Raw genomic sequence first — 22,456 nt, forward strand, 5'->3', positions numbered from 1 at the left:
AATCTGGTAACACTTACAACGAGTTTAGTTACACAACACTCCAAAACAATAACAAAAACACTTAAACAAATTTGAGTAAGTCGGTCGTGATGACAACCAAAACAAAACACAACTGGTCACATCGACGACTGAGAACTAACTGATAAGTACCTTCTGGTGTGCCTCAAGGGTCTCATTTGGGACCCTTGTTATTTAACATCTTTATAAACGACATCCATAGTTGCTTTCAATATTCCGAATTTCTATGTTTTGCTGATAACCTGAAATGCTTCAAGGCTGCCTATTCTACCACTGATTGTATCAACTTGCAGTCAGATTTGTCCAGACGACTAGTGGACTGGTGTGAAAGAAATTGCATGGATTTAAAGCCAAACAAATGCCTCACTATGTATTTCTCTAAGAGGCGTTTCCCCTTGGCTTTTTCCTATGCAATTTCAACACCGTCTTGATCAATAATTTTGTAAAAATGGTATATCCGTAAAATAAATAAATAAATAAATATGTCAGCTACTAAGGATCTTGGAGTCTTATTTAACAATGCTCTATCCTTCAAATTTCATATTGCAGAGATTGTTTCTAGAGCCCTTAAAATGGTTGGCTTTGTCAAGAGATGTATAAGAGATTTCACAAATCTCTTAGCAATCCGCCTATTGTATTGTTCACTGGTCAGACCCCTGTTAGAATATGGTTCTTCAGTCTGGAATCCCCTCTATACATGCCATGTACACAAACTCGAACAAGTGCAAAGAAGATTTTTGCGGTATTTGGCCTTTAAGGCTGGAGTGATGATTTTCTCTCCCTCCTCTTCAGATTCACAGGCAATGTAAAGACTTACAGAACCTTTACAAATTTTTAATAGTATTGCTGATTGCCCAGATCTACTGTACTCTATTGGTTTGGTAGTGCCATCAAGGAATACTAGATTTCACCTCATGTTTCAACAACCTTTTTGTAGAACTAATGTAAAGTATAATAGTTTTAGTTCAAGGTCTGTAAAAACAGCCAATAACTTGTCTCCGAACATTGATTTCAATGTAAGTCAAAGACGCTTTATGTGCTTTGTTAAGGATTTAAGCTTAGGGTAAAACACTAATTTATAAATTTATTTATAAGTATAAGTATTTATAGGTAGTTAGGCGATTTAGTGTTAAGTGTTCAAATAATTGTCAATTTATTATCTGTGATATGTTATCATTGTCTGTGATATGTTGATATTTAGTGATTTTAATTAAGTGTATTTACATATTTACATATTTTTATAATTTATTTTGAGGTTTAATGTATATTTTAGCTCTTAAATGATTTTGTAATAATGGGTAAGGTCCCTAAATAAATAAATACATTTGATTATTTCATTCAACAATTAAACTATGATTATTAATTAATGAACCAATGTGTCATGTGAACGGACGAACATGGTAAAAAAATGGTAAATAAAATCTCCCAAAGTCGAGTTTGCTTTTGTTACATGCATAGCCTCACATATTTAAGATATGGAATTCTTTTTTATTAAGACAGTTGATGGAAAAATACCGGAATAAAAAACAATCACTCATACTATGGTATTTCATTGACCTTATAAAATAGTCAGCTAGACCACTCAAAATAAATTAGAAGACGCATTGAAATAGCGAGGTCTGGATGTGTAAAATGCTCTGTAACTCCAAGCTATCAGTTACAATAAGATTGCGAACACTAAAGTGTTATGTGTGGTCTCTATTACTATATGGCAGTGAGACCTGGACATTAAAACAGTCTGACGTCAACAAGCTGAACTAATTCAAAATGTGGATGTACCGCCGAATGCTCAGAATAAGCTGGACCAGCAATAAATGAAGAAGTAAGTACTGGAAATAATGGACACACATCTCATCTGGTCAATAGAATCAAAATTAGAAAGACGTCATATCTAGGACACATAATGCGCCATAGGGAATTTGAGCAGCTGCAGGTAAAATCAGAAGGCAAAATGAAAGGTAAAAGGGGTATACGAAGAAAGAAAACATTCTGGCTCCGGAACATCAGAGATTGGACCCACACAACAGGGAATGACTTAATTCATTAAGCCCAGAACAGAGAGAAATTTGGTATATTAATCACCAACTTCAATAGAGAAGGCACATAGGAGGAGGAGGATTGACCTTAAAAAAGCATATGATACAATTCATTGAGAGATTCTCTGATGTAAAGACTTGACTTGACTCAATAAGAAAGGAGTTCCCTGCGAATCTGTAAAGATTGTGAGAGATATGTTTGAGGGAGTAACAACTAGTATTACTTACAGCAGCTGTTATAAAGACTGATAAAATTCATGTAACATTCCCTGGAGCTTAGAAAATGCTGATGATGTAATGTTAATAGAAAATAGTAAAACAACTTAGAACAAAAACTGGAATAGTGCATACAGGCTTTTGAGAAAACTTAGTATGATAAAAACACAGTATTTGGACTGTTTAATTAAAGAAGAATTTACAACAAATAAAATACATAATATATTTAAATGATGCAATGTATACTGATGATGTAGTGTTAGTAGGAAATAGTGAAAGAGACTTAGAACAAACACTGGAACAGTGGAGACAACCTCTTGAGAAAACTTAGTAGGACCAGAACACAGTATTTGGAATGTTCATTTAAAAACGGGATTACTACAAATAAAATGATATCTTTGGATGATTAAATGATTGTAAAAAGTATAATAGTTTTAAGTATCTCGGATCAGTGTTACAGAGTAATAAAGAAAAATATGAAGATGCATGTACAGTAGAATGTCGATTATCCGAACGTCGATCAACTGAATGACCAAAACTGATCCAAACTCCTAAATTTTCATGTAAAAACTCGATTAAAAATGCCTAAACGTAAGCCCTTTCTATGAAAAATAAACAGGAGATTAACAATCGGTTAGGGGGAGGTGAATCTGCAACCAATTTATCCAATGAATACAAAGTTGGTAGGCTGGTAAGACGGATAAAAAAACAAAAGACGAAACATAAGTAACTTTATGTTCCGGCTTAATTCTTCTGACGGACCCACAAATGTAATACGATAAAACTTGCCTTAAACACGGATTTAGATGATGCTCTATATAAGCGGTTTACTCAAAAAAGATCCCAGGGAGTTTTAGTTTTGTGGCAAATAGTTTGCGATGCCAAACTGACACATTATTTAATCCATTTTGAAATACATTGCCAGGCACATGGTTAAACAACACGTAACCCAGCCGCTCGTAAAAGTGTAGGATTGCTTCAGTAGAAGAAGATGAAAGAATTTTTAATGCTTAAAAAATCTTCATTTTCTTGCAAATACCGCACTTTTTTGTTTAATTTCTATCCTATTAGTCACTAAAGATATACATATAGGTATGAAAGTTTGGCCAGTCGATCTAACTCCTGCCAGCCTAACTCCTGATTTTTGGCCAGTCGGTCTTTATGTTAGTGAATTTTTAAACCTGAAGAATCTAGCACCTCAATAGATAGGTTAAATAATCAACTTGAAACAAATGCTTCTGACCAGGTGTGTATAGTGCACCAAAACCTTCAATCGATAGGAACAAGTCATGATGCTCTTCAAGAATTTGTAAACGATGGAAAAAATGTTCTTGCTATGTGTGTGAGCGAACATTGGAAAACCATCGATCAATTGTCTGCATATAATTTGGTGGGATATTCACTGGCATCAGCATTTTGCAGGCAAAATGGATATGGAGGCAGCTATTTATTTAAGGAATGGTATAGAGTACGTACATAGAAGTGACATAACCATATTTGGTGATGAAGAATGTTTTGAGTGTTCTGCCGTAGAACTCTCATTTTATAAAAAAAGGTCAATCATATGTATATACAGAACAAGCACAAAACCTGTTCATGACTGTTTAGTAAAACTTGAGTCGGTTCTAAATATACTACTGAATGAGTACTGCACATGTTTTATTGCTGGAGATTTTAATTTAGATATAATGAATGTTAAGGACAGTAATACTAACGATTTCAGTGAATTGTTGCAGTCTTTTCATTTTACTTCTTCTATTTTAGAATATACACGGGTAAGTAGGACTTCTCAAAGTTCTATTGACAATATTTACAGTAATATGTACACTAATATAAACATTTTTAATGCAGAGGTGGTAGGCACTCATATGTCTGACCATACTGCCCAGGTGTCCTTTACTTTGCAAATAAGTGGAAAACTCAAAAAAGTTAAAAAAAGAATTTTTTCAATTACAAATAAAAATAACTTCAAGTCTGTGCTTTTTAGTCAAAAATGGGACTCAGTGTTTTTTACCCCTGAATCACTAGTAAATGAGCAATGGGATGCTTTTGTCGGCATTGTTGGGTCTACCTTTGATTATTGCTTTCCTATAGTCTCAGTTGAGCAAAAATGTACAGCAAAAAAATACTAAAACCTAATCAGCAGGTTGCTGCATGTAAGAATGAGCTAGACATCCTTCTAGTGCTTAGTAGATCTGACAGGGTCTATAGTGAGGCTTACAAAATAAAGAAGCAGGAATACAATTGTCTCCTGAGAGATGCAAGAAGTGCTCATTATGAAGAACGTATAAATAACAGTGAAAGCAAATCAAAATGTGTTTGGCAGATTGTTAGGGAAATTAATGGTACAGTTACAGAATATGTCGATCAAACTTCGAAAATTAGTGGTAAGCCTGAGGATATTTGTAATAACTTTAACAAATTTGTACTTCATACAGGTCCTAATTTAATAAAAACTCAACCTCAAGCCACGTTTTCATGCAGTATTCCATATAACAACAAATATTTTTTTTCCCATTTCCCAGGTTCCCATTGTTTTCATTCTGGTGGGATGTGGAATAGCATTATGTTGTTTTATATGCCATTAGAGTGAAAACTTAGTCTTTTTGTAGCAGTTGCCGCTAGGGCATCTATGCCATTTCGTTCGTTGCAATCCGGGACTGCACGCTGGGGTTTGTTTTGGTTGGATCAGGGAGAGCAGCATATGTGCCTCCTGATGAGAGACTAATAAGTTTCGAAACCGGTAGAGGTGCTTGCAGCACTCTCTGATTGGACTAGAATATGGTTCGGCTGTATTTTCGTTTTGCAACGAAATTGAAAATGGTTATTCATTTTTGATTTACATTTACTCTGTGTGGAGTATGAAGGGAACCATTCTCGTTGGAACTTTACCGCGCTCAGCAGATGGGACGTGAATTGCAAATTGTAGAATTCCCTCATCTTCCTTAGTCTCAGCATCCGTATGGCGTAGAAGCCTCGGAGGTGTAACCAGAGAAGGTTCCCATTGTTTTCATTCTGGTGGGATGTCGAATAGCATTATGTTGTTTTATATGCCATTAGAGTGCCACAACTTAGTCTTTTTGTAGCAGTTGCCGCTAGGGCATCTATGCCATTTCGTTCGTTGCAATCCGGGACTGCACGCTGGGGTTTGTTTTGGTTGGATCAGGGAGAGCAGCATATGTGCCTCCTGATGAGAGACTAATAAGTTTCGAAACCGGTAGAGGTGCTTGCAGCACTCTCTGATTGGACTAGAATATGGTTCGGCTGTATTTTCGTTTTGCAACGAAATTGAAAATGGTTATTCATTTTTGATTTACATTTACTCTGTGTGGAGTATGAAGGGAACCATTCTCGTTGGAACTTTACCGCGCTGAGCAGATGGGACGTGAATTGCAAATTGTAGAATTCCCTCATCTTCCTTAGTCTCAGCATCCGTATGGCTTGCAAATTGTAGAAGCCTCGGAGGTGTAACCAGAGAAGGTTCCCATTGTTTTCATTCTGGTGGGATGTGGAATAGCATTATGTTGTTTTATATGCCATTAGAGTGAAAACTTAGTTTTTGTAGCAGTTGCCGCTAGGGCATCTATGCCATTTCGTTCGTTGCAATCCGGGACTGCACGCTGGGGTTTGTTTTGGTTGGATCAGGGAGAGCAGCATATGTGCCTCCTGATGAGAGACTAATAAGTTTCGAAACCGGTAGAGGTGCTTGCAGCACTCTCTGATTGGACTAGAATATGGTTCGGCTGTATTTTCGTTTTGCAACGAAATTGAAAATGGTTATTCATTTTTAAATCTTTTTTTCTTATACCAGTAACTATTTCTGAAATTCTTAATATCATATCAAAGCTAAAAAATGAAAAAAGTGCAGGTTATTATGACGGGATCTCAGCGAATCTGTTGAAACATTGTGCAGAAGAGATTGCAGAACCATTGTGCCACATTATTAATCACTCTTTTAAGTATGGTATTTTCCCTAACCAACTAAAGTTAGCCCTAGTGAAACCTTTACATAAAAAGGGAGATAAAACCAAATTGGACATTTTCAAAAATTTTCGAAATAGCAATGTGCACAAGACTTATAACGTTTTTCAATAATGACCACCTAATTGCTGAGTCACAACATGGGTATCTCAAGGGAAGATCTGTTGAAAGAGCTACATACATACGAATTCGTTGATAATATTTTGAATGGATGGGAGAACGGGGAGATTTCCTTGGGAATGTTCCTAGACTTATCAAAAGCGTTTGACAGCATAGATCATCATATTTTGATCTACAAACTAGAAAGATATGGAATTCGTGGCCCTGCTCGGGACTGGATAAGAGATTACCTCACCAACAGACGACGAAAAGTTATTATAACTCGAGAAGGACAACCGTTTTCTTCAGAAGAAGGGAATTTACAACTTGGTATTGCTCAGGGCAGTGTCATGGGACCACTTCTTTTTGTTTTCTACTAGGGAAATACTGAGCAGTGAGTCTCACCTTGTAAATTTTGCAGATGATGCCAACTCATCAACGTTTGAGGATCTTTTGAGTATTTCTTCAGATCACTTAAAAAAGCTCAGAATTGGTTCTTAAAAATAAGTTGGTTTTCAATACCGAGAAGACTAACTGTGTTTGTTTTCACACAAAGCAAAATAATGAGATAATTCCAGAGAAGATTGAGTTGGATGATCAAACTGTTGTATTATCAACAAATACAAAATTCTTGGGTATTTACATTGATCAACATCTGAATTGTTCAGAGCATCTGTGTGTTGTTCGCAAAAGAATCAACACGGCATGTTATTCATTACGAGTAATGTCTAAGTATTTGAATTTATAACACCTTAAGACAGTTTATTTTGCGAACATCTACTCAGTGCTCAGATATGGTATTATTTTCTGGGGCGGAGGATCTGATGTTGATAGAATATTCATTGCTCAGAAGAGAGCAATAAGAACAATGCTCAAGATAAAAGCTCAAAGGACTTGTAGGGGAAAATTTAAACTGTGGAGTTAGGATTATTAACGGTGGCAGGGCTTTATATATATGAGTGTTTACTGCTCCTGTTCAAGAATAGGGATAGGTTTCCACATTCTGAGCCAAAACACAGCATACCCACTAGGTATGTAGGGCTCAATTTCCCTATATATTCGTGTATAAATTTTTTTAACAAATTACCTGTTAGAATTAATTTGCAACAGAATTTTAATACATTTAGAACTGAAATAAAAAGCATTTTATTGGATTTAGAACCATATTCTGTGTATGAGTTTTTAAATCACACAGTTTAACTTTTAACTTATTAGTAGTTGTAATTGTAATTTTGTATGTATATTAGACACTTATTATTCAATTGTGGAAATTTGCTATAAGTGTGTTGTTTACAATTTTTTTAATGAAATATATTTTGAATTTTAAAGTATGTAAAGATGTATGTAAATAAGGTTTTCATTTACCTATGGATAAATAGTATTGCTATATCAATACAGTTCGATTCATCATCATTCTCTTTGTCTTATCCCTATGCGGGGTCGGCTTCCATAATTGCATTTCTCCACACAATTCTATCTTGGGTCATATCAATGTTAATCCCCTTTACCAACATGCCCTACCTTATCGTCTCCCCCAGGTCTTCTTTGGTCTTCCCCTCCTACTCCTTCCAGGAATTTGCACTTCCGCTATTCTTCGTATTGGGTGATTAACGTCTGGATATTGAACATGACCAAACCACCTTAACCTATGCTCTCTCATTTTGGCATCAATTGGTGCCACACCTAGACTTCCCCTAATATACTCATTTCTAATTTTATCCTTCTTTGTCACTCCACTCATCCATCTAAGCAATCTCATTTCGGCCACATGCATTCGTTTTTCCTCTTCCTTTTTCACTGCCCAACATTCAGCCAACATCATAGCCATCCTTATGGCTGTTTTATAGAATTTTCCCTTCAGCTTCATTGGAATTTTTCTGTCACACAACATACCTCTCGCTTCTTTCCACTTCCTCCATCCAGCCCTAATTCTACTGCATGCATCTCCATCTATTTTTCCATTACTCTGTAATACCGATCCTAGGTACTTAAACTATTGCTTTTCACAACCATTTCACCATCCAAAGATACCATTTTAAGTATTTGTAGTAACTCCATCTTTAAATGAACATTCCAAATACTCTATTTTTGTCTTACTAAGGTTTAAAACCTTTTTCCTCCATAGCTTGTCTCAACTGTTCCAGTTTTTGTTCTAAGTCTCTTTCACTATTTCCTATTAACACTACATCATCAGCATACATTAGGCACCATGGAATGCTACCCTGTAGTCTCACTGTTATCTGGTCTAAAACTAATGAGAATAAATAAGGACTAAGCACCGAGCCTTGGTGCAATCCTACTTTCACCTGAAATGTATCAGTCTCTTTCACACCTGTCCTAACACTAGTCGTTGCTCCCTCATACATATCTCGATAATACAGTTCGATTTGATTCGTTACTCCCTCATAATACAGTTCAATTATCCGAAAAAATCAATTTTCCGAACACCTCTGCCTCCCAATTAGTTCGGATAATCCACGCTCTACTGTAGTAGAATATTAAGAGTTAGATGATTGAAGTAGAAGGAAGCAAGTGGTGTGTAGTGTGACAAAAAAATTCCAGTGAAGCTGAACAGAAAGTCCTATAAAACAGGCATAAGACCAGCTATGATGTACAGAACTGAATGTTGTGTAGATAAAAAGAAAAATGAACACAGAATCCATATGGGTCAAGAGAGAATGCTTAGATGGATAAGTGGAGTGACAAAAAAGGATAAAATTAAGAATGGGTATACTAGGGGAGGTCTGAAGGTGACACTAATTGATGGCAAAATGTGAGAGCATTTTTTATGGGAAATAAGCCACAATTTTACTAAAAAAAGAATTTATTAACGTTTCGAAGTCCAAATCGGGTTTCGTTGTCAAAATACAAAATACTATTAAAATAAAAAAAATGTTGTTGCTAAGTAAAAAAATTCTTCTAATAATTTATTTAATCTGACTCACTTATATTGGCAATTCAGACGTATATTATACATTTTAAAGTAGAAGACTTTAAAATGATATCGTCAATATTTATGAGTTGCGTTCCTGGGACGACTTTACTAAAAGATAGTTCATTCGATTACATGAAATCAATCCCAACTCAAGAATATCCGTCGCAAAAAAATCATAGCATGTGATCTGTCTTTAAAAAGACAACCAAATGCAACGATGACAGTGAAATTCTCGCATTAGAGATTCCATAGTAAATCACGAGTGAAAACCAGGAAAAAACCTCGTGATACTATCCCGACATCGTAAGTATTTGGTCTTACATTTAATTTACCTTCAAAAAGCTAATACCAAATTCTGACTTTAATATGTTTAAATTATAAATAATATTAATAATACATAGATATACAATAAGTATTACTAAAATATAAAATTTGTACTAACTGGATGTTATTGACTTACTAATCGTGGTATTTTCTTTCTATTGACTTCCTCTTTCAGTATGGGTAACCACATCCTACTGCATTCTACCGAGGAATTCGCGACACAATTGGTTTCATTTAGCATAATTAGAGCCGCTTCTTTGATTTTCTCTTTTTACTATCTGATTCTTTCAGGATTATACTTGAATCACTCCACCGAACTCTATGTTCATTATCCCATGCGTGTTGACATATTTGAGATCTATCAAATTCTCTATTTTTAATATAAGACTGATGTTCACTTACCTATTCTAACGTTTAATGGTCTTGATGTTTCACCTAAATAAAATTGTTCGCATTCACAAGGTATTTTAAAAATGCAATTCTTTGTTCTTTCTTGTTCATTGTTAGGTTTAGTTATAGATAGAATAGATCTCAATGTGTTTGTTGTTTTGAATGTTGTTAAAATGTTGAATTTATTTCCTATTGTTTTAAGTTTCTCGGATAGTCCTTTAATATATGGTATTGTTATTTTCCTCGTCTTATTTCTTGTGAATGTTGTAGCATCCCTTTCTAAGTTGTTCTGTTCCATTCGATCCAATCTTGTCAATTCCTTATTTATAAACGATAAAGGATAATCATTTTTTAATAAAACAGATGTTAACAATTGTTTTTCTTCTAAAAATGAGTTTTCGTTAGAACAAGTAATTTTGGCTCTATCATATACCTAAGGATTTAATGATTCCCTTTTTAACGTTGATGTTGTGATTTGATTTGTAATTGAGTATCAGTATCCTTCTTTGAGACTAAAACATCGAGGAAAGGCAAAGTGTTATTGTATTCCTTTTCCATTGTAAATTTTATTGTCTCTTCTTGATCGTTTATAATATTCAGGAATGTATCCAACAATTCTGATCTATGAGGCCATATTGAAAACACATCATCTACATAATATCTCCACCATACTGTGGGTTTTAAATTTTGTTTAGAAATGATATTAGTTTCGAAATCCTCCATAAATATATTAGCCAATAACGGATATAAAGGAGAGCCCATTGCTAGACCAAAATTTTTTGATAGAATTCATTATTTAGTTGAAAATAGGTATTATTAGTACATAATGTCAATAACTCCATTATAGCTGATACATTTAGTTTTGTCCTAGTTGTCAATGTATTATCATTTTCTAACTTCGTTTTAATTATGTTTAAAGTTTTATCTAATGGCACACTTGTAAATAAACTGTTTATGTCAAAACTTACTAAAATATTATTTGGATTAAATTCAATATTTGTTAATTTGTTTAAAAAATGTTGTGTATTTTTTATAAATGTGTCATTATTATTTGCAAATGGTTTTATAATATTTAATAAAAATTTTGATAGCTCACTACAAGGAGAATTGATGGTACTACAAATGGGTCTAAGTGGAATATTTGCTTTATGAATTTTCGGTACTCCATAAAAATGTGGTGTCTTACTGTAATGAGGTGTCATTAATTTTCTTTGATAGTACGTTAGATTATTTTTAAATTTGAATAAAGTTCTATAGATTTTGTTTTCCAGTGTCTTCGTTGGATCCTTCGTTAATTTGGTATAAGGTCCATTTGTAATTAGATCTGTAATTTTGTGCTCATATTGTATTTTATCCATTATTACAGTTGCATTTCCTTTATCTGCTGGTAGGATTGTTATGGAGCCATCACTTTTTAAAGTTTTTAAAGCTTTCATTTCCTCTTTGCTGATGTTCTGTTCAATTTTATTAGATTTTTCCAATTCAAGTTTACATAGTACCCTATATTGTTCTTTTTCATGATTTGGTAAACACTGGGATATTTTTTCCACTGAGCTAATTATGTCTAATTTTGGAATAGATGGATGAGTAACAGCATAGTTTAAACCTTTTGACAATACTAAATTTTCAATTGGATTGGATCGAATGGAACAGAACAACTTAGAACGGAATCCTACAACATTCACAAGAAATAATACGAGGAAAATAACAATACCATATATAAATGGACTATCCGAGAAACTTAAAACAATAGGAAATAAATGCAACATTTGAACAACATTCAAAACAACAAACACATTGAGATCTATTCTATCTAAAACTAAACCTGACAATGAACAAGAAAGAACAAATAATTGCATTTATAAAATACCTTGTGAATGCGAACAATTTTATTTAGGTGAAACATCAAGACCATTAAACGTTAGAATAAGTGAACATCAGTCTTATATTACAAATAGAGAATTTGATAGATCTCAAATATGTCAACACACATGGGATAATGAACATAGAGTTCAGTGGAGAGATTCAAGTGTAGTCCTGAAAGAATCAGATAGTAAAAAGAGAAAAATCAAAGAAGCGGCTCTAATTATGCTAAATGAAACCAATTGTGTCGCAAATTCCTTGGTAGAATGCAGTAGGATGTGGTTACCCATACTGAAAGAGGAAGTCAATAGAAAGAAAATACCATGATTAGCAGAGGCTATTTTAGTTCAAATCAGGCCCGAGGCACTACACAATTTTCGGACCCCTAAATATAATTTAATAATAATAATAGAATAATAATAGAAATATATGTAGTTGCACCAGCAATTAAAATTTTTATTAATAATAAATAAAATTTATATTTAAACCATTAAACATTGTTTAATATGTATATGATTAATACATGTCATTTCCTTTTGTAAATAATTTGGTTCTTGAATCATAAATGATAGACAGTTCTTGGACAAAAAATTAATAGTTGCTATTATTTGTTGAAGAACGTTTCTCCAATGTTCATTTTTTTAAATATTTTTTCCATTATTGTTACATTTTGTCCTGCTGTACTACTTCTCTTGGCTAACGTACCAATTGATGAAAAATGTCGCTCATGTTTCATGTTGAATAACAACTATCTTATTCCTACTCATATTTTTCCAATCAGTATCCTCCTCAAAAGTTAGAACAACAATTTTCGTGGAAAATAGTTTACAAACGTAACAATACACATGGCTACATTTAGGACTGTACACTAACCACTTGCGAAGTATTTTCCACATTAGCTTTTGTTTTATAAAAAGCACACTTGACAAAAGTCTGGTTTTATTATTACCCAATTGTGTAACACACTCACTAATTTCAACAATATTTTGATTCTGTCGATTATTTCTAAAATATTGTTGAAATTCCAGATTTAAATATTTTGGCCAATCCTCTATATCGCTAAGAAAAGAGTTATTGACATTGTAGTTTTCTATAAGAGATGACGGAGATGTACTTGTGCCAGTGAAGTCGCTTGAAAATCAACAGTGGAGTCATCATTTATCATTTCCTGTTCGTAAAATGAAAGAATTTTGAAAATATGTATTTTGTTATTGCAATAATTTTTTTTGTGATCTTTCCGGGCCCGAGGCAAGTGCCTCATGTGCCTAATGGTAAAATAGGCCCTGACGATTAGTAAGTCAATAACATATCGAGTTAGTACAAATTTTATATTTTAGTAATACTTATTGTATATCTATGTATTATTAATATTATTTATAATTTAAACATATTAAAGTCAGAATTTGGTATTAGTTTTTTGAAGGTAAATTAAATGTAAGACCAAATACTTACGATGTCGGGATAGCATCACGAGGTTTTTTCCTGGTTTTCCCTCGTGATTTACTATGGAATCATAGTAAAGCACAAGGAATCATATGGAATCAGTCATCGTTTCATTTGGTTGTCTTTTTAAAGACAGATCACATGCTATGATTTTTTTGCGACGGATATTCTTGAGTTGGGATTGATTTCATGTAATGGAATGAACTATCTTTTAGTAAAGTCGTCCCAGGAACGCAACTCATAAATATTGGCGATATCATTTTAAAGTCTTCTACTTTAAAATGTATAATATACGTCTAAATTGCCAATATAAATGAGTCAGATTAAATAAATTTTTAGAAGAATTTTTTTATTTAGCAACAACATTTTTGTTTATTTTAATAGTATTTTGTATTTTGACAACGAAACCCCATTTGGGCTTCGAAACGTTAATAAATTCATTTTTTAGTAAAACTGTGGCTTATTTCCCATAGAAAATACTTAATTATAAAAATGCCACAAGGAAATAGCTTCAGAACAACATGTGAGAGCATATTAAGATGGTTTGGTCATGTTCGACATTAAAACGTTATGTGCTGATATTCAGCGAACATCTTTATATTTCGAAATCATTCTCCAAACTATAAAAACTGGTAGTTTTGGTTACTTTTGTTGTATCTCACTGTAGCCAACAGTATGATCATCACTTTCTGATTTGATATGGAAATAAACAATCTGTTAATGATCTTTGCTTCATAATTTTCAAGATTACACTTTAGATAACTCATAGTTAGACAATAGAATCATTACCAATTACTTTTGTTGATCTCTAGCATGTGGCAAGCAAGAAAATACATTTACTGTTATATAAAGCAACATATGATGCAGATATATATGAACTAACAATGCAGTAGCTAAAAAATTCATAGTATGCTTATTATACCTTGTAGAATTGGTAGGGCTGCTGGTCTGGTGTAACTGGTACATCTTCCTAAATATTCACATAATTCACAAACTCAAGTTTCTTGGTAGTATTTTTTTATGTAAATGATGGCTAAGGGCCAGTAAGGGGTAAATGTCAATGAGAATTATTTGGGATTTAACATTTAACTGAGCATGAGCAGAAGACAGAGTGACAGAGGTTCTGCTCATGCTCATTTAGTTCTAAACTCAGAACAACAAAAAGCTAAACTTTTCTTCTTCTCTTCATTTGAATGGCCTCAGCTGCCAAGCTACACTTTTATATTTTATTTGGCCTCGATTTTTAATTCATCAGTAGGAAAAATTTAGGAAATTTTTTTAATATGTATATATACTTACATAATTTTTAGAGAAAAACTCCTATAGAACTTCATTCAAGTTCTAGAATTTTTCCTTCAAAATGAAGAAGGGACATCAGACTATGACAAGAAATTGAAAATGATATCAAGATGAGTAATTTATTTACTTTAGGATCTTTCAAAATAAAAGAGAAAATACTTTTTAGAACATTAAATTTATTTTTTATTTATTATTGGTTGGTTCTTTTACCCCTTCTTCGACTGGCCTTTCCTGCTGTTCATCATACTGATCATACTCAGTGATCTCAATGAGCTCCTCTGATCTGTTACTACTACTACCACTTTGTTGTGAATTATTATCCTGTTGCTGTTGCGCGGCATTATCAGCAGATTCATGTGCAACTGATTGCAACTCTAATTTGTTTTGTGTTTGTGTTTCATTGGAGGTGGAGGCGTCAACTTCTTCACCTACTAATAGCAGAAATAAAAGTAAAAATCAAGGCAATCAAAGCGGGAGTAAATGATATAACAAACTAAGAAGATACAATATACAACGGCTGAAATAAGAGAGTGGAACCCAAAAAAAGCGGAGTAACAAAATAAAGTTGAACACAGAAAACGTAAACAACACGCAGACAAACAAATATAGCAGAAGAGGCAGCAGAAACAAATAATCAGAGAGAGCTATATATAGAATATAGAATCACTAAATATTTTTGTAAACACGTTTTGTAAATAAAGTAAATATTACATGTAAAATTCTAAAGGTATATTGGCCCAATACCGTAACAAATGTAGCACTATGGAGGAAAACTAAACAAGAACCCATCAGAACAACAATAAAGAGGACTACAATAACAAGGACTAAAAAAAGGATGAAGAAAACCTGGGGTTGCCTGGGGAGAGATGACAATCCCCAGAAATATAGGGGATTTGAAAAGCTTCGTGGATGCCCTATTCTTACAGAGTAACAGGATTGAATATATTTGATCTGGTTCGTTACCTGGTTTAGTTTGTTGTTCTTCTTTTGGTTGTTGCTGTTGATTTGATTTGTTCATTTTTATAAATTTTTAATTACCTATTATTTAATTTAAAATACTGTTTCGGTATTGCAGTCTGACGCAGTCGCAATGGCTGAAATAATAATAATGGCGTCCAATATATTCAACGTGATTGGTTGAAATCATTTATGACCAGCAATACCAACTGTTGATGGTGATATGTTTCCAACTTTTTTAAAATTTCATATAATTTTAATATTATTAACAATTAAATACAAAATTGTAGTTAAATCAAACTTTTATTAAGCACTTAAATTCATTTAAAATCTGTTTTCTCTCTATATGCGTACAAATTTACGAACTTCCAATAAAATTTCTTATTTTTGAGACGCCATCTATCAGAACTTGGCGTTTCAATTCAACCATAACCTTATTTTTAAAATGTAAACATAATAAACAAACCCTGAAATAGTATTTTTTATTGTGTCCGTTCACAGTTTCACCATACGAAAAACATTTAACACTAGTTTTGATGCTTTTCTTTAAAACAACAATCTATGTTTTCTGTTTTCTTTATTCATTTCTATCCTTGATGTTTTGTGTACTTACTCTACATAATAATATTACATTCAGTACAACAGATCTTGGGCTCAAAGAAGATTATTCCTTCCAGAAACAGACTTAGTACCCAGGTAGGTTTTAAAAAGACATATTCTAGGTATTTACTTATGACGTGGGTGAACACTGAGTACCTTTTCAGACTAAGACATTGGTGTCTGACACAGGTGTCTGCCATCAGTGTTCAATTGCAGATTGCAGCAAATCATTGTTGAGCAACTAAAATCAGCCAGACATTCAAAGTGGCTCGTCTGTAGTCCTTCATTTAAAACAATGCTTTGCTGCTGCCTGTGGTTGACACTGGTGTCAGACACCAGTGTCTTAGTCTGAAAGGATATTTAGTGTGCACTTGAAATATAATAATAATAACAACAATAATGAGTATAGACTATGAAGGGTGATGGGTGATCAAATCAAAAACTTGGAAAAAACGGGACACATCCAAGGTGGGATTGGGGGCAATATCCTCCAGCTAAAGAAGGGTCTGAGGGGCCTACATCGAGACATAATCATTGAGCCATGCTATTTTGCTCTTTTTAGTTAATTTGAGACCTATACACATCAAAATAATCTATGATTTTAAATAATTTATTTCAAATATTTAAAAAAGAAGTTATAAACAAGGGTCCCGGATATAAAATATTTTTTTCTTAGAATTATCGTAATATATCTTAAAAAAAATTAAGAGAGAACTCAATAAGCCAAAAAATGGTAACATAAGAAAATAAAAAACTAATTTGTTGCCCCTCCACTTCCAACAAAGTAGTCTTTAGGTTAAGTTAGTGTAGTGTATGACCTTCACGGTTATTGATAACTACCCTACATCTGTTATGCTAACTCATGATCAGATGGTCAGTGTCTTGCTGTGGTATTCTGCTCCACTCCATTGAAAGGCCATGAAATAGTTGCTGTCTCGTATTGAACGCAATATTTTATTGTAAAATGCACCTGCCCAATATATCCTATACATGCTCAATTGGGTTTAAATCTGGCGATTGTGCAGGCCATAATAAAACCTCAATTTCATTATCTTCTAGGAATGTTTGTAAGACCCTGGCATTATGTGGACGTGCATTGTCGTGCATTAATTGAAATTGGGAAACAGCTTGTTATGCAAAGGGTACAACAATATGTTCAAGAATAATATCACGGTAGTCTGTTGCATTTATAAACCGTTCCAGACAAACGAGATTGATTCTTCCACCAAGAGTGATGCCACCTCATACCATTATACTGCCGCCTTGCTGTCTACGAACCTCCTGCACGATAATCAATCTTTCAGCATTGCCAGATTGTCTCCAAATTCTTGTTCGTCTCATATCTGGTGCAAATCCTAAATATTGAAAAGGTTCAAAACAAATTTTTACGTTTTGCAGCTTTTAAGATGGGTTTAACAGTTGGAAATTATACTTATGACAATATATTAATGAGATTAAATTTACAAACTCTTGAACGCAGAAGAGTCATGTTGGATATTTGTTATCTTTGCAAAATTATCTCTGGTGTTATTAACTCCGAAGAATTGTTAAGTCTTGTATACTTTAATATACCTGCTAGATTGACACGAAATCCACAAATATTCAAGGAACAAAGGCATGCTACAAATTATGGTCAATATGCACCAATTAGTAGATTGACCCCGTATGGAAACAAGTTTAGTCATCTAATAGATCTGTTTGGTTCTTCAGTTTCCTCTATTAAACAAGAAATCGGGCGTCTTGAATTTTGAATTAAAAAAAAAGTAAACAGATTAAACTGTTATAATTGATTCAGTTGTTTTCATCATTTAAAAATATTTTATATTCTTTTTATTTTTTATGTTTGTGTTTTATACTTTGTTGTAGTTTTACATGTATCTAAATTTTATATTTTCATAATTACGACGAAAGCTCTGCTTTATTGTATTTTGTATGTATTGGGTTTATCCCGTTAATAAATAAATAAAACAAAAATCCAAATCGGGACTCATCTTTGAAGAAAGTAGAGGCCTACTTACGTCTAACCCAATTTGCTTGTTCTTGTAGCATGTCAACTAGCATTTAAACCTACTTCATGCACTTTACTTCTAATAGTTTGGCAACTTACAAACACCTGATGGGTCTCTTGTAGCCTTATTTGTACTTGTGATGCAGTTATAGTGAGATTTCGCAAAGCCTGCAACCTAAGAAAACAGTCTTTAATCTGTTTGGTTATCCTTGTAGCGCTTCTATGATCAGCAATGTCACCAGTTTTATGAAACCTTAATCACAAACAACTAATGACATTACTGTTCATGTAGAGGACTTCAGCAACGTCTCTTTGACTTCTGCCAGGACTAAGCATCCCGATAGCACGCCACTGTATTTCGCGATATAAATGATTCTTCTTCTACGGCACAACAGCCCAAATTGAGGCTTGGCCTCCTTTATTTTTTTGCTTCCACCCTTGCTTGTCTGTGGCTGCTCTTCTCCATACACGGACTCTTAAAAGGGCTTGTGCGTCGCTGTTTACTGTGTCTTCCCAGCGCTTTCTTGGCTTTCCAACCGGTCTCTTTCCCTGCATTCTAGCCTTCAGTGGTCTTTTTGGTAGCCTATCCTCTCCCATTCTTATCACATGTCCGGCCCATTATTGACATTTATATGATATAAATGATATCTCTCCATTATTGGCATTTGCAAAACTAAATAAAAATTCGGATAGACATGGAAAATCAAGTACCAATAAAGAAATATTACTTTTTATCTTATAGACAAAAACGCAGATTGAAGTATTGTTAAATTTTTTTATAGCCAGTCTTGTCAGCATTACCGTCCAAGTTGGCACAATAATCGAAAAAACAACAAAAAATATTAAAATAATAAATTTATTTTTATATTTGCAGTTAACATTGATTTAAAGCTGTTAGGGCCAATTTCTCATATCGAGTTCAACTCCAGTTTAACCTGAACTTTTAGTGAATGTCAGTTTAAAGTCAAAATCATCTTTCTCAATTCACATTCAACCGATGGCAGGAACGATGCTTGAACGCTGGAATTCAGCCGTTCAAAGATTTCTGAACCCAGAGAGAGAGAGAGAGAGAGAGACATACTTTATTGATACAATGTACCAAAAGGCCATCGACCGAAGTCTTTCAGCCAATTTACACAATTAATATACATTAATACATTATATGTTTTTTGTTAATATTAATACAATATTAATACAATACAATAAAATATTTGTATGTGGCGGTAATCACAATATCACTGACAATTAGTTACAATACAGATGATGATTTAAATAGAGTTGTTTATTGTTTTGATGTGTAGCAGATTTCTTCAAAAAGAATTCTTCCTGGATATCTACGGGCACTGTCCTCTGGTATCTTCACAATTTGGGGCTCAATCAAATTTTTGTTATTGTCATTAATAAAGAGATATTTAAACAGCTTATTGAGCCTCTCATTAATAGGTTGAATTCCAGTTTTATCATACAGCATTCTGTTTGACGCATTCTAGTAATTTGTCGAAGGCTAGTTGTTTCAGCCACTTTTATATTATTTTTGGCAGGACCTTTAGAATTATAGAAAATTGCAGAACCATACTCCAGCATGAGCCTGCAAATCATTTTATAAATATTGGCTGCTGTTTCAATCTTAATTCCCTCAGTCTTGTATGTTAAACTTCTGAAGTGTTTTGCTCTAGTTATAATTTTCCTTTTTATAACTGCTGTGTGGTGGTTGAACTTCAATTTGTTATCTATTTCTATTCCCAAATACTTAACAGTTCGGGAGGGTTTAATAATATTGTCGCATATGTTTATAGTTGGTGAGTGATCTTGGATTCTATGGTTAAATATTATTAGTTGTGTTTTAGAAGGATTTATTGTTAATCTCCATTTATTCATCCAAGATATTGTGTCATCCACCTGCCTCTGCAATAAATCCATTGTCTTTATTAAATTTTTTCCATATGATATCACTGCAGTGTCATCAGCAAATTGTAGCAAATTATTATTGGTTATTAGTCTATTGTCGCATATGTCACTGCAATAGAGATTATACAATAGAGGGGAGAGTGGTGAACCTTGTGGAACTCCTTGTTGCACTGAAAATGAATGGGAATATGTTTCATTGATCTTAACTATACACCTGCGTCTTGTAAGAAATTCGTCAATAATCCATATTAGAGAAGGGGAGCATTTCATTCTGTGAAGTTTATATAACAATCCTCTATGCCAAACGGAGTCAAAAGCCTTCTTGATGGCCAAGAAAACTCCAGCGGCCTATAGTCCTTGCAATCTTGCTGCCTTTATATTGGATGTTACTATTGAAAGAGGAAGGATTGTAGATGATTTTTCTCTAAATCCAAACGGTGTGCTGGAATATGTTGGTTTAATTCATTATATAATCTTCCTTGGATAATTTTCTCAAAATTTTTTCCAATTACTGGGATTGGGCGGTAATTTTGGGGTAGTTGATGGTTAGTATAAGGTTTAGGAATAACTATTACAATGCCTGTCTTCCACTCATCAGGGAAGAAATGATTCATAATACAATAGTTATATATGCTCATTATCTCCTTATGAATATCTGGATCTAGTTGTGTAAGGATTTTACGATTGATGGAATCTTTGCCTGGAGCTGTGTTTTTTCCTTTATATAGAGCCTCGTCATATTCATCTTCTGTGATGTCCTGAAGATCATTCAGATTACGACTATTTTCATAAAAACTTCCAAACCATCTATCCACCTCCTCTAAGGTATCTCTATCAAAATTGTTATCCTCATTAAATTTGTAGGTTTCTTCAAAGTATCTAGCAAAATCACTACATTTTTCTTCATCTGTACTATATGTCTGGCCATCATATATCAGTTCTGAAATCTGTTGTCTAAACGATTTATATTTAGACAGTTTTTTATTTCATTCCAGTATGTTTTTCCTTTCATGGAGTTTATACTTTTTCCACCCACCTCTACCGAAAGTATACTTTTCCGGATCTGATTGTAGGGAGCAAAGTTGTACTTTTCCTCCTTAGGGAGGAAAAGTAAAAGTGACGTCATGATATTTCATTCATGAAATATAACTTATTGACGCCCTGTACAATATCTATTTTCTATTACGTAAGTATCTATACATTTTAACGTTTATTTATAAAACATCCTGTATTTTGCAGAATGGTAAAAAACAGTAAATTGTTATTTTGATTTAACAGTGTTTACATTAATAATTTGACTTATATTTGACAGTTGACAGATATATTATACCTACTTGTTAGTTTTAGTTTTAATAAATTTTGTTGGTTAGTTACATAAATAAATTAAGTAAAAATGAAAAATGACTTGTTATTAATTTGAGGAAGGTGGAAAAATCATATGTATAACATGGGAGTAAAGTGCCTTTTCCTCCCTTGAATGATTACTGCCCTCCGCTACGCGTCGGGCAGTAAACTTCATTCTCGGGAGGAAAAGTAGCACTTTCCTCCCTTGTTATACAAATAGCTATTACATGCTGGGATCCATTTATATTGTTTAAATTGTGATATAAGTTTGTGAATATATTTGTTTAGTTCATTAAATTGCGATTTTAATGCATGTGTCTCATTTTTTTGGATCTGCCTGAGTAACTGTCTCTTCAATTTAATCAGAGACAAAATGAAGGGTGAAAGATTGTAATTAAAGGGTGATTTCTTCTGCTTGGGCGAATTTTCTATTATTAATTTAGACAACATAGTGTTGAAATTTTTAATGTAATTTGGGCAAATGTCATGCCTTATATTCAAACATTCTTTCATTCTACTATTTATATTTTGTACATTACATTTTGCTATATTGGGAAGATTAATTTCATTAATGTGGTCAGGATCATGATGTAGATTAAAATCAAATTGCAAAGCCAAGTGATCACTTCCCAGATCTGGAGTTACAAGTATATTTGTGATATTATTTATAATATTGTTAGAACAAAATAATATATCTGGAGTTGTGCTTGGGTTACCTGCCATTATAAACGTAGGAGGAGTAGGTATTTGACAAAAATTAGAATTTTGAAGAAAACATTTGATTTGTTTCATACGTGAGGGGCTTGATTTTTGGGTTAAAATCACCAATGATTATTGAATAATCATAAAGGATGCTTTAATGAAGATAGTTTCCTCAATTAGTGAGGAATTGTGAATATAAACTACGAAAATATGTAATTTGGAGTCTTTAAAAGGAAATGAGACATGAATGCAGTTATTAAGAGGGTTTGTTTATTCGTGGAGGATTTTCTTTACCCATCTTCCATGTTTTTCTGGATTGTATAAGACTGCCTC

General features: G+C 33.3%; 2 protein-coding genes across 3 annotated transcripts in view; both read right to left on the bottom strand.

Moving 5' to 3' along the window:
* Positions 1 to 22,456, bottom strand: part of LOC126878576 (lachesin-like) — a 642,328-nt gene that overhangs the window by 438,598 nt on the left and 181,274 nt on the right. The window lies entirely within an intron of this gene.
* Positions 14,710 to 15,686, bottom strand: LOC126878577 (uncharacterized). 2 transcript variants are annotated; one of them, XM_050641376.1, is made up of 2 exons: positions 15,568 to 15,686; positions 14,710 to 15,032 (listed from the first exon to the last, which is right to left on the bottom strand). In XM_050641376.1, exons 1-2 carry the CDS (start codon positions 15,620 to 15,622, stop codon positions 14,788 to 14,790), a joined length of 300 nt encoding a protein of 99 aa, XP_050497333.1. In that variant the 5' UTR covers positions 15,623 to 15,686; the 3' UTR covers positions 14,710 to 14,787. The 2 variants fall into 2 exon arrangements, with proteins under 2 accessions (XP_050497333.1, XP_050497332.1); XM_050641375.1 differs by having other exon boundaries at positions 14,710 to 15,035.

The sequence above is a fragment of the Diabrotica virgifera genome, chromosome 10 (assembly GCF_917563875.1).
Source record: "Diabrotica virgifera virgifera chromosome 10, PGI_DIABVI_V3a".
NCBI classification, from domain to species: Eukaryota; Metazoa; Arthropoda; class Insecta; order Coleoptera; family Chrysomelidae; genus Diabrotica; species Diabrotica virgifera.

Excerpts from the sequence above, each read along its gene's own strand:
- LOC126878577 (XM_050641375.1), bottom strand. The coding sequence starts at position 15,622 with ATGAACAAATCAAATCAACAGCAACAACCAAAAGAAGAACAACAAACT. Across the intron at positions 15,036-15,567 it reads AGAACAACAAACTAAACCAG|TAGGTGAAGAAGTTGACGCC; the intron begins GTAACGAACCAG and ends TTCTGCTATTAG.